The 13,043-nt window shown below is 50.1% G+C and overlaps 1 protein-coding gene across 50 annotated transcripts in view; it reads left to right on the plus strand.

The window, feature by feature from the left end:
* Positions 1-13,043, plus strand: part of ANK2 (ankyrin 2) — a 382,806-nt gene that overhangs the window by 307,823 nt on the left and 61,940 nt on the right. For all 50 annotated transcript variants that reach the window (XM_033133572.1, XM_033133577.1, XM_033133570.1 and 47 more), the window contains 3 exons: positions 3,441-3,539; positions 4,541-4,639; positions 7,981-8,053. In XM_033133572.1, coding sequence (XP_032989463.1) covers positions 3,441-3,539; positions 4,541-4,639; positions 7,981-8,053 — 271 coding nt within the window. The remainder of the gene's footprint in view (positions 1-3,440; positions 3,540-4,540; positions 4,640-7,980; positions 8,054-13,043) is intronic.

Raw genomic sequence — 13,043 nt, forward strand, 5'->3', positions numbered from 1 at the left:
CAGGTAACTTATGGGTGACACCCAACAGCTCCCTACAGCTTGTCTCTTGATGCTTCACTTTCTGCCAGCTAATACCCCCGTGTTGCCAAGAGCACCCCCTCCCGAGGGGCCTCCCCTTTAACTGTTAAATCCTGTCCAGCCTTGAACAGCACGCTCCAGGATGCTCTCTCCAGCTGCTCGAACATTTTACGATTACTGTCCTGTGACTAACAGAAGTGCTGTTTAAAATTCATTCACAAGACGTTTTTGTTAGTAGCACATACTTTTCAGTATCTTTGTGTTTTTGTTGGTGATGCATTATAAAAGGTGATGCGTGTTCTAATCTCCTCCTACTCACCCCTCAGGGAAGGGTCCCTCACCCTCAATAGCAGGGGAGTTGCAAATTGGAACCACTGTCATGTAACCTTTAAATTCATTTTTTTTTCATTAAAACACCCATTGTTTTTTTCCTCCCACCCCCGACCCACTGCCTTTGGCAACCACCAGTTTTTTCTCACACCTGCATGTGTGTGTGTGTTGATGACAGTTTCTTCATCCATTCGTCCATTCACGGACACTTAGGTGGGTGCCATGTCTCGACCATTGGGAGTAATGCTGCAGTGAACGTAGGGCTGCAGGCATCTTTTTGAGGTAGTGTTTTCGTTTTCTTTGGATAAATACCCAGTAAGAGGTTGCTGGGTCAGATGGCAGTTTGTAATTGTTTGAGGAGACGCCATGCTGTTTGCCACAGTGGCTGTACCACTTTGCAGCCCCACCACTCCTGTGACTCTGTCATGCTCGGAGCATCACGTGGTCGTGCTCTGTGAGGTGCTGGGGTGTGGGGCTTGGCTTGCAGGTTCTCCAGGATAACTAAGGTGATCGCCACCCGCTGGCGTCTGAAGCCAGGTCGCACATAACGCTGCGCTCCAGGGCGCTCCGATTGTGTCACGGGGAAGAGAAATGCAGAGACTAGCTGCAGCTCCACAGAGACGTGTGGCTGACGTGGCTTTTCGTCCAGTGGCAGCCGTCCTCAGCCACTGCCGGGAAGCGGGCGCACAGGAGCTTCTAGTCACCCTTCCAGACGCTACTGGTTTAAACACGTAGAGGTTTTAGAAGTCGGTCTTTCTGTCCTCTGAGCAGAAACAAAATCATGTCTGTACGTAAGCAAATAAAAAGGGAAGTTATTTTTAAAATTATAAACAATAATACTGATGCAAGGTTCAGAGTTTGCTCTGACTCCAGTGAGAACAGCTACTGCCTGCTCTCTGAGCAGTTCTGAGCACTCACGAAATTGGACTCTGAGGCTGGTTTGAAAGCTCTAGTCTGAATTCTCAGGCGCCAGCATCACTTACGCTGAGTCAGCTCACACACATGCTGAGGACAGACATTCTTGTTGGAGTTCAGGTGTTCTCCTGAAAGGTAATGTGCAGCCGGGCACGTGACTTCGCAGGATGTGAACACGCGTCTGCTGTGGTCTTTTTGTTAAGTGTTGATTGTCACATACTTGTGACGTTTGGAAGCTCCCTGGGGTGCCCTGCATTCAGATGGGCATTCAGTTGAGAGAAAAATCTCGTCTTAACTTTTCAAGTTTTTAAAAGTGAACTATGTAGATTATACTTGCTTTTGGAAGTAAATGTCTTTTCATCTATCTTCAGAGGACAGACACATACCTCAAAGGATGTTCTTCTAAGAAACACTTCAGAGTTTTCTCACATAGAATGACATTTTTGTAGAAAGAATTGTTTTTTTCCTTGAATCTCACATGTAACCATAGTTACCAAAATTGATTTGTTGCTATGAAAATATGTAATTCTTGTTTTTACTATTCAAACGTTCATGACTGGCATACAAAATTGGAGAAGTGAACTTGTTTTATGAGACTGTTAGTTGCTTAAAATTAGAATGAAACCCTGTAACATCAGGGTAAGGAAGACAGATTTGATTGTGTGATAATTCCCAGCAGAGGTTTTAGAACTTCAGCATGTCAGAGGACGCTTTCTTTGTAAAATATGCTGTAAAAATCATAAAGCTCTTCAATGAGAAAAAACGACGTTTGCTGGCATTTTCGTGTAACTCTAGATAAACTAAAGAAAAATTTCACAGACAAATTTGATCCTTCATAGAACTTCAAATCTTGGCCATTTCCATTTTATAAACGAGAAAATTGAGGGCCAGAGGGTTTGGGGACGTGCTGGTATTTGGGGGGTGGTGGGCCTGGGGCCCCTCGCAGGATGGGCTGAAAACCTCCCTGGGAAATCCATTCATGGGACACTTTCCTGGCCCAGGATCCCCTGAGGACTCCTGTGGTCTGAGCTGGAAGGCAGGGACGTGCCCCTGGCACTGTGCCTCAGCAGCAGTGCCTTCTGCTGAGCACCTGGCGTGTGGTCAGCAGCCCTGGGGACGAATGCACTTCTCTGGTCCTGAACTCAGTCACAGAGGCTTGGGGACATGACACAGAGAGACCCCTTTCTTTACGCTTTCTTTACCCCTTTCTTGGCGTCCCCGGGCTGCCTGATTGAGCAGCAGGGTCTCTGTGCTGTCTGCACCCCACGGGCTCCTGGGCTCCCTCCATGGCCGGGACGCACACACACGGCAGAGCTGATGCTGGTCAGACTGGCGTGTGTCTCACATGTGGGCACATCCCCACGACAGGACGGCACAGTGACAGTACGGGGCAGACCAGTGCCTGCAGCTGGCACTTCTGTACATGGGGAAGCAAAGGCCGTGTTGGTCAGGAGGCAGCAGTGACACTACATAAAAGGGACATACATCCTTACAAGTGTCAGGTGCGAAGACCACTCAGAACTTACTAGAGCCTGAAATATCCATGTGCACTTCGGCCTGAAATAGCTGCATGAGGTTTGAGCGGGGCTGGGGCAGGGAGATGGTAAAGCCGCCTGTGCACATTGGCTGTCACCATCCCCACACCTGAAACCGCAGTGACTACAGAGAGACTTGGCTTGGCTGTCCTCAGCGTTATCATCTCTGAAACTGGGGAAAATGCTCAATTGCTCAGTCTGTCCGTTCCCCCAGTGTTTATGGAACACCCACTATGTAGCGAGCACCCTCGTTTTCAGGATAATAAACATTGAAAGAGACAGTACCCGTAAGGCGCCTTACCTGGCCCCAAACAAGTGGCCGGGAGGTGACCTGTGCTGTGTGCACCTGCAGGGGTTCAGTGCCTGCAGGTGAACAGTGTGGCCGCATGGCCGTGCCAGACCTCTGGCCCACGGAAGCCGCCCATCCGCACACCTGTGTGAACGGGTGACACTGCGGGACACAGACACTGCGATTGGCAGGTGCCTCGCGTGAGCGAATCTCTCTGGGGACCCTGAGTGCAGGCTCCCGGGGGACTCGCGCCTCTAAACGGCCATGCCGAGTGGGACCGGGACGCTCCCAGTGGAGGCTAACCTGTTTGTCCTTCCTTCTTCTCTGCACGTTTATCCCCATCCCCACCCCAGAATGGCTACACGCCTTTGCACCAGGCCGCCCAGCAGGGCCACACGCATGTCATCAACACGCTGCTGCAGCACGGGGCCCGGCCAGATGCCACCACCGCGGTAAGGGGCTCGGCCCGTTCCCCTGCCCCTCCCTCTGCTCCGCTGCTGCCCCAGAGCCGTCCCCTTTGTTGTCACGTGCCCTCGAGTCAGCCCCTACGTCAGGTGGCACCCACGAGTGAGTGACGTCCCGTGTCCTGTCCTCACAGCCCTGCTCGACTCCTGGGGACTCCGCCTGTGGCCCATTTAATGGAGTCCGTCCATCTCATGTCTGGTCTCCCTCTTTCCCGCTGCTGCCTTGTATTTCCCCAGCTTTACTGTCCTTTCCAGGGAGCCCTGTCTTGTCACCATGTGCCCGAGAGAGGACAGCTTCGGAGCTGTCATTTTGCCTCCAGCCATCTGTCAGGCTGTTTCAGGTGTATGAGCCCCACACTAGTCCTGAAACAAGCCCGTGTCTGGGAACCCAGCTGGGGGACGTGGCTGAGGGTTGGCCAGGGACTAGGGGACTCAGTCTCTCAGGAGAGGGCTCTGCCTGCAGCCACCGTCTGGCCGCAGTGTGCGAGGCTGCTGCTCTGACAGAGTGCTGAGATGGGAGCCAATGACGAGGACGGGAAGTGGTGCCGTTAGCCCTCGGGGCCAGGCGGCGTGGGAGCCGGGCTGTGGGGGTTTGGAGGGGTCCTCGGGACAGCCCAGGGCCCTGCACAGGGACTGGTGCACTTGGCACTTGCCAGGCTTTGGAGGCGTGTCCTGCCAAGCACAGCATGGTGTGTGGAGGCTGACAACCTAGGGGTTAAAGCATCAGGTGCTTCTCACTGGAAAGAGCAGGCGGAAGCCACTTGTTGTGTTACCATGGTGACCTGGGCTCTAGTCTAGAGAAGTTGCCAAGACAGACTCAGATGTGATGGTGAGAACTAGTGGTTTTCCTGAGCTGTGCTGGTGTTGGAGGGAGGGCTGGCTGGTGAGCTCGCTGGCTCGCACGCAGGCTCCTGCCTTCTCTCTCTCTCTCTCTCTCTCTCTCTCTCTCTCTCTCTCTCTGTCTCTGTCTCTTTCTCTTGCTTCTTCAGAATGGCAACACCGCCCTGGCCATCGCCAAGCGTCTGGGCTACATCTCCGTGGTCGACACCCTGAAGGTCGTGACTGAGGAGGTCACCACCACCACCACGGTGAGTACGTGAGCGGCCAGTTCGGCTCTGGGATTCGGCTTTCAAGCCACGTACTTTCTCACTCACACAATGTTTTGGGCTTTTACTTTTGGTGACTGTTGTACAACATACATTGAAGTGCGCAGACATCAGCACATTTGCACACAGTCAGGGTCTTAGCTTCCTTTGGTCCCACTAAACCCAGGTAAAATGTGTGAATGAAGTTGTATAATATTTAGCTTCTTGTTCTGCTCCTTTGCCTGTTTGCTGTGGTCGGGTGTGACCCCACCGCTGCCAGAGCGCTAGGGCACCGCGGGCGAGCTGGTCTTAGGCGGAGGTGACGACAGCCTGCCGTGCTCCTGGCTGGTCAGGTGCTTTCTCAGTGAGAATGAGTCAGCCTAACTTCTGCTCTACCTTTGATGAGTGTTTCTTATTCAAAAAGAAAATTGAATGTGCTTAGTAGGGAAACTATCTTGACAGAGTAGATCCTTGAAATGTCGGATTCCCTGTTCTGAATCCACCTGGCGATCCTTAGAGTGGTCACAAGCATGACCCAGAGAACCTGGAGGGAAGGAGAGCAGGTGGTGGCAGGTCCTGAGCTTCAAGCTGCTCTGTCAGGCGAGGCGTCCAGGCCACCCCCTGGGAGGGATGCACGCCGCTGAGGCATTTGCTCGTTTAACTTCCTCCTGAAACACAGACTTGGGAACTAGAGCTCTCTCGTTGCTGCTGTGGAGGATAAGCAGAGACAGCAGAGCCTGGGCTGCTGTTCAGACACAACGAGACCCTGAACCAGCAGGTCCTGGTTGTGGGTGGGGCGGTGGCGGTGGTGCGGCCAGGGCTGGTCAGCCGGAGGAGAGCACTGGGCCCTCGTGGGAGGGGAGAGTGAGAAGGACATGCGTGGGCCTCTGGCCCACAGTGCGTCTCTGGAGACATGCGGCCAGGTCCATGCAGTGCTCTTGGTTTCACGTGGACAGCGATTTAGTAACGCCTGCCAGACTGAGTTTAGATGGGAGCGTCGCACCGCGTGTTTTCTGAAGCAGAATCTAAAACCTTTGGCCATGTGCCACAGCATTTGTAAAGATTTACAGGATAGCTCCCGCGTAGATTCTGCAGGCAGAAGACGAGTCTGGTCACCACCTAGCATAACGTCCGCATCTCTATGTGGCTGCGTCTCAGCGGCTTTGTCTCACTGCACGTTTTCTTACACCCAGAGAATCTCCAAACTAGGGACCTACACCTCCATGTCTTTATTTGGCATCTTTGAAGCCACGTACACGTCACAGGTGAGTGAACCTTAGTGACTGGCCAAGCACACCTGTGCATAGAAGTTGCTTTTGGTCACCTTGGTTCACATGTGTACATTTCATCCACTTACCACTGGGTGGTGAGCTCTCACCCCTTTTGGTGTCTGCCCTGCTTTTCTTCCCCTCCCCTCGCTGATTCAGGCCCCCAGCATTCATTGGGTGTGAACCGTGTCCTGGGCTCTGTGCCAAAGAGTCACAGTGCTGCAGACTCGTCACCCCACCAGCAGCTCCTGGGTACGGGGGTGGAGGGCGGGGCTTAAGTTCTGGAAGAAAAGAAATTCTTCATATCACAAAACCCGTAGAACTTGCATGCCCACGTTCAAAGACATCTCTGGCTCCCAAATAAACCTGCAATGAAGGGCTTTCCACAGATCCGTATTTAAAATGGGGGGCAGTCACTTTCTAACTGCCGTCCCTCAAGGAAATCTCAGGTGGCCTGTCTGAAATCAGGCAGATGGCCAGGTCCCCACACCCAGCTCCGGAGTCCTCCTAGGGCCCAGGGCTTTCCTCTTTTGGTGCCATGTCCCCGAGCCGCTGAGCTGAGCAGCGCTCCAGCAGCTACGGGCATAACAGCCCTTGTGCTTCAGCTGGGATAAGAGAAACCATTTCCCTGTCCACACGGGTGATTGTATTGGTTCCATGTCCTGATGGGACCCTGTCTCACTTTCTTCCTCTCTTACCATTGGGTTCTTCTCTTACATTGTGAGTTTTGTTCTTTTGTGAAATAGGTTAGGAATTGGAAAAATGAACTTATTCCATCACATCGTGTGAGTCGTCTTTACATTTCTTCTCTTCTTTAACTGGTGTCCCCCAAAAAGAAATATATTTAGGCATGATGTGAGTTTTAACTGTATTTTGCAAATTTTGTATCATCAATTTATTTGATACTTTTAGAAAGAATAGAGTTGGCGATCGGGCCATAGCAAGCATTTGAACAAGTCTGTCATATTTGTGTGGCAAAGCTTAAAAACCTAGATACCCTGCCCACTGCATTTCAGTGGCTGCAGTGGCAAATTTTACTCTTTTTTGGAGAGATGAAGTGTTTTTCTAAAGTTCTTACAACGGCCACTCGATGTACTTAATACATTGTCAGTGCAGAAAGTAGAGATAAGAACTTGAGACTCAACTGTCTTGAAGTGATATTTAACATCATGAGATTCAGATTTTATTGTTTCTTCCCCACTGTGGCACCCTGGGATCTGAAACAGTACCTGGCCTGCAGGGGCCTCAATGTTTCTCGAGAGCCTGAATGACCCAGTTCGGAGGCCCTTCATTCTGAATGTTGAATTACAAGAATAATAATTTGTGGTCGCTAATACTTACTGAGTATTAACATGTGCCAAGTAGTGTTCTTAGAGCTCTTACAAATATTATTTAATCTTTGTAAGGATTTTATGAGTGGTATTATTATCCCCATTTTACAGATGAGGAAATGGAGGCACACAGAAGTAAGGGGACTTGCCAAGGCGTCACAGCTAATAAACGAGGAGGTTAGAAGTTGAGACCAGTCAGCCAAAGTCCAGAGCCTGGCCTCCTCCACCCCACGCCAGGACCAGCCGGCAGTGGCTGTGGGCTCTGAGAGCAACCTGCAGGCCACTCAGCACCAGCCATACTCTGAGGACGACGGGTCTCCCTGTGGCTCCTCTGGTCCCGGAGACGCATCGTGTTTTTGCCCATTTTATGTCTTCCATGTTGTTTACAACTTCTTTCCAGTGGCTTGGTTTTCAGTACGTTGCATATGCTCGTTGCTTCTTTTTAAAGCTTTTCTGCAGACGTTACTCCGTTTGTTTCGGGGAAGCCCTGGAAACATTAAGTTGCCCTCTTGGTATGACTCGTTAACGGTGTCGCTAAAGGAGTTAGTTTTCAAATGGGAACTCAGAGTGGTCACCTTTGTCTTGTGCAACTTCCCCAGAGTTGGGTCCTTTCTCTGCAGAAGGAACAAGTGGTTTTTGTGAGAGAGAGTGAGACAAAGAGCTCCGAGAACACACACTTACAAGATGGGCTGCTTTCGGTTTTCTGTGAGATGTCGTGTTTAACTCGAGCATGTTTTCTTTTCAGACTGTCACTGAGAAACACAAGCTGAATGTTCCTGAGACGATGACTGAGGTGCTTGATGTTTCTGACGAAGAGGGTGAGACGTGTTCCGTCTTGTACGACGTGTGTCCTGGTCCCACGGGTGGGCTGTCCTGTGTTCACACACTGTGCTGGCCAGTGGGTGTGGGTGAGAGCGTCATAACTGCAGGGTCACATCTTCACCTTTGTCTCGGCACAGGGACTCTGGCCACGTGGGGAAGGAGGGTTGTGACAGGTGTGTTTGCAGTTGCCGGTGTCTTTCATGTCTTGCCCCTGGCAGGGCTGGGAAGGGGGAGGAAACTGGAAGGTAAAATAGCTACCTGCAGTCACAGCTGCATTAACGTGTCTGAATTATGTTACGGTGCACTTTTATTACAGTGCCTCAGAGTGAAGGATCTTGGAGGGGACCCATAAATGCTGTAGGAAGTCTCTGCTCGCTGAGGGGTTCAGCATGTAGAATACATTCTCAATCCAGAGGCACGTTAGAGGAGGTTAGAAATCACACAGCAGGGGGTCATAGAAATTCAACATGAGCACTGGATTCTGAATCAGAGAATATACCCCCGCCCCCCCCCGCCCCCCCATGTAGTTGGTAAACGTTATCTGAGCAGGTGCTGTCAAGGTTCCGAGAAGCCCGCTGTCTGCAGGGAGCTCAGGGGCTCCTGGGCCCCACAGCAGGGTTCTGGGCTCCCACCGCCACTTCAACGAGAATAGTTAACTTGTCTTGAACAAAAACATCTCCTAAAAGATCGCGAAGGCAGCACATAAGTGTGCAGTCAGGTGTGAGTGCAGCTGCTGGCCAGGTGTGCACGTTCCTGCCGTGGAGGACGGTGAGGCCCGACATGAGCTGATGTTCCAACGAACGTGAAGGGATTCCTCCAGGTTCTCTCAGCTCTGCTCAGTGCTAAGCCCAGCTGTACACGACACGTCTTCATTTGGAACCGATTTGTTAATTCACCTGTTGGTGATCGGCATGGAGTTGAGTCGGCTTTTCTAAGAACTCAGGGCAGAACAAACAAGTGTTGGGTCAGTGTATTGCTGTGAGTAAAGAATGTTGCCAAAGCTAGCAGTTCCAGTACTGATGGTGATAACACTGTGTTCCATCCAAACACTTGCAGCTAGTTTTCCACATTCTTGTATGCACACCGTGTTCTGTTTTGTGGGATCATCTTTCTCATTTTCACTTATGTATTGAACAGCTTTTAAGCAGTTTGGTGACCACTGTCTTGATGGGGGAGTACTTAGTGATTCAGGTACCATCAGAGGAAGTTGTTGGAGTGAAAGCTTTGCTTTGCTTTTGATTTTTCTTACCTGGATAGAAGCAGTTTGCTTAATATTGAAATCTGGGCACCTGATACTAACTGTGTCTTTGGAAATGATGTGTGTAGTGTGTGTGCAGACGTGCATCTGAGTGTGTGGGTCTTACTAACTTGGGAGCTTGAAGCTGTGACTTACTCTATTAATGGTTTGCAACTCCTACTGAGACGTATTAACACACTTAAATTATCTGATGAACATTATGTAAATATTTTTCCAAATGAACATCTCTTCTTAGAATGCAAATTTAGAGAACAAATAATTCTGTAGTAAGTAGACATTGAACTAGTGTGAACATGCTCACAACTAAGCTTGTTTGAACTGAATGCAGTTTATTTATCGTTCTTGGGTGAGATACGTTTTAGATGTGGTTCAAAACATATTAAATTCATAGTCATGGGATAATGGGGTAATTTCCAAGGTAGCGAGGAATAAAGATAATTTTTAAACGTTATTTAGGGGGAGCTTCAGCGTCCAGGGAAAATGAATGCTGTAAAATAATTCCTCCAGCCGGAAGGTCCCACAGCACGTGGTACCACTTTAAGCAAACCTGTCTCATGAAAAACCTAAATTTATAAATCATATAAATTAGGTGTAATTATTTCATTTAAAAATAGTTCTTTATTCCCAAAGTAATTGTTAAAGAATTGCAATAGCTTCTGCGTTCAGAGTATTCACTAGGAATTCCATTTCTATGAAGCAGCATCCTGGACCCACCCATTGCAATGTCAGAGCTGGCGGTAGCGTCCTGTATACTTTTATTGAAACCATTATATATTACATGTTATTAGTGATAAGAACTCTTGATCTGAGAGGAATATTGGCTAATGATTGAGAAGACCTTTGTGGTGAGAGAAGCATCCATTTTTTGAGATAACCAAAAATTTAACACATTTTTCCCAGGAAGAGTTTCAAGTTGAAGACATTTTATGTGTAGGATATATCTGAGTGCTGTGAAGTACATTTTTAGTGTAAAGAATTACTGAAAAGGAATTTGACATTTTGTGTGGTTAGCATGTTTTCCTGGGGACCCATGGCTGTGGCCACGCGTGTTTGGGCGGCACTCGCTGAGCCCCGGGATCCTTACATCCCGCCTGTCTGAGGAGCAGTTTCAGAACAGCATCCAGGCCGAGTGTGGACATCCTTTCAGGCTAACTGGCCAGAGCACAGCCATCAGGGTTTTCCACGCGTGGACCGAGTCAGCAGAGAGTGAAAGGAATGCTGTTGTGTGCAAACTGTGTCAAAGCTGAGCCCTGCTCGGGCAGGCCTCTGAGACACATGTGGCGTGATCGCGGTGCCACCCAGCCGCTCTGCCTGTCTGCAGGCGCAGCTCATGGACGTGCTGGGTGCGCAGAGGTGGACGAGAGGTGCAGGTTTTAGGGAGTGGGGGTGGGAGGTCCTGAGACGGGAAGGTGTGCGAGGTCAGAGTGGCCCAACTGTCAGTCAGTCACTCCGCTTGGCTGATGCATTAAAACGTACTGGGCTCCGTTGTGGAATTCTTAACGGAGAAGTCTGGGAAATGAAGATATAGTAAAGACTTCAACTGATGATTGAAATGCTGAAGTCTGTTGTTTACAGAGATTAGACCAGCAGGGGTGTGCTGAGGGGTGTTAGGGAAAACTTGGAAGGAAGGCGATGTCTGAGGAAGAGAATGCCTCCCCAAAACACCCACATGCCAGGTGCAGGGTCTTGTTCAAAACTGATTTTTGTTCAGTTCATTTAAAGTCAGAAAAAGGCAGTTCACCATTTCTCCCCCTCCCCTGCCCCCAGCAGCCACCAATCTGTTTTCTGTGTCTATGACTTTGATGTTTTATTTTTTTTAATTTAGATTTCACATATAAGTGAGATCATACAATATTTGTCTTTCTCTGTCTGACAAATTTCATTCAGCACAGTATCCTCTAGGTCCATCCATGTCCCAAATGGTCAGATCTCATTGTTTTTCATGTCTTTGTACTGTTCCATGGTGTGTATCCATCCATTCGCCGACGCACACCTGTTGCTTCCATGTCTTGACCATTGCAGTGTGTCCTCTAGGCCGCCTTGCACCGTATGAGATAGGCTGTGGATTTCCCCTCATTTGTTTTCCAGGTGAGGAAAGGCTTCTGGTGAGATGGGGGCACCAGCAGAGATTTGGGTCAGAGAAAGTCAGGAGGGTAGTTTTCCACAGCAGAAATCACCTCTTGGCCTCTGGTTAACTTGTCAAGTCAGCAAGCATCTGTTTCATGGGTTTGCTGGGGGATGGCGAGGAATCTGTGTGAGACGAAGGAGTCTGTGGTGGGGAGTTCCTGTGTTTCACAGACGGCAGAAACACGGTGTTTTTTCTGTGGGAAGAAGGGCTGACGGGGGGCGGGCTGAAGGTGAAGGGCTTGCAGACCAGGCGTCCGGGAAGGTGGGGAAAGGTTTGGATCCTATGGCAGGGATGGGCTCGCAGGGGGCCCAGGAAGTCCCTCGCCTCCCGAGAGGGGGGCAAGGGTAGGACTTTTAGTTTTTGAAAACATTTGAAGTTTGAGCTTATGCAGAATTTCCTAGTTATGGGCCAACTTGGGCAGTTTTGGGTTTTCCCCAACTGATTTTTCGCATTCTGCTAGTTTCCCGGGCACTTGTGCTTTGCCACTCACCCTGTGGGCATACTGAGTAGAGTGCTGTATGCACAGGTGTGCTGGCCGGAGACTGGCACCAGCGAGGGGACGTGCAGACGTGCGCCTTTCGGCCCGTCCCAGCGCTGGGCTAGCACCTGGTCCCTGACCATCACTTGAGGACATTGCACCTCTGGGCCGATTCTCTGAGACATAATCAAGACGTCAGGCCATAACCTGAGGCCAGGCAGGTGTCTCCAGAACCCTGAAGCTCACAGTCAGTGACGCTGAGCCTAGGGGGGGCTGTGATGGAGAGCGTAAGGAGAGACGGTGTAAAGGGCACCACCGTCTCGTGGCCTCAGTGCAGGCAGAGGTTTTAAGTTTCCCTCCACGTGTCACCAGTCACAAAATTTGATGTACTTGATTAAAATGCACCCTTCCACTTGCTCGCTCTCTCTCCTACTAAGATGCTATGCTCACAAGAGAGGAGCTGAGTCTGTGTCCACAAGGGGAAGCTGCTGCCACCAGGCCAGGCGCCCCAGACCGGGCGTCCCCCAGACTGGGTCCCACTGTTTTCTTTTCTTTTTTGAGTCCTCTTCCTCCCTTCACCATAATAAATCTGCTTTTCCTCCCAAGGGTTGACCAGAGGGAGAGAAGGGAGGAGTAAGATAGAACACTTGAAATGTAGGCCCTATTTTTTCAGGCAGTTTTGAGTGATTTTAAGAAGCAAGACATCAAAGTTTATTCTGAGTTGTCTTTGTCCCTCGGGACCTTCCGGGCTGCTCAGAGAGTGTGGTGACAACTGGCAGGAAGAGCTGGACGAGACGTGGCGCGGTGGGCTGTGCCCGTGGCGGGGCGCCCGTCTGGGCGGCTTGGGGACTCGGTGCTGGAAAGCGGCACTCAACTCTGTAGGATTCTCGGGGGAGGCCGTGGGTCAGAGGAGCACAGCGGGGGTAGAGAGAGAGGGAGACAGTATTCACGCAGGCCTTGGGCATCAATAACCTTTTAGGCCTTTTGCTCACGGGACCCATAAAGTATGGCTTGTCTTTTATGATAGATCCTGCATTCGAGCATTCCCTTCTCTTTTTCATAAATAAGACTAGCCTTAGTCTTCCCAGATATTAACAGAATTCGTATATTTTTTCCTGATAA

Source organism: Rhinolophus ferrumequinum, chromosome 18 (genome assembly GCF_004115265.2).
Source record: "Rhinolophus ferrumequinum isolate MPI-CBG mRhiFer1 chromosome 18, mRhiFer1_v1.p, whole genome shotgun sequence".
NCBI classification, from domain to species: domain Eukaryota; kingdom Metazoa; phylum Chordata; class Mammalia; order Chiroptera; family Rhinolophidae; genus Rhinolophus; species Rhinolophus ferrumequinum.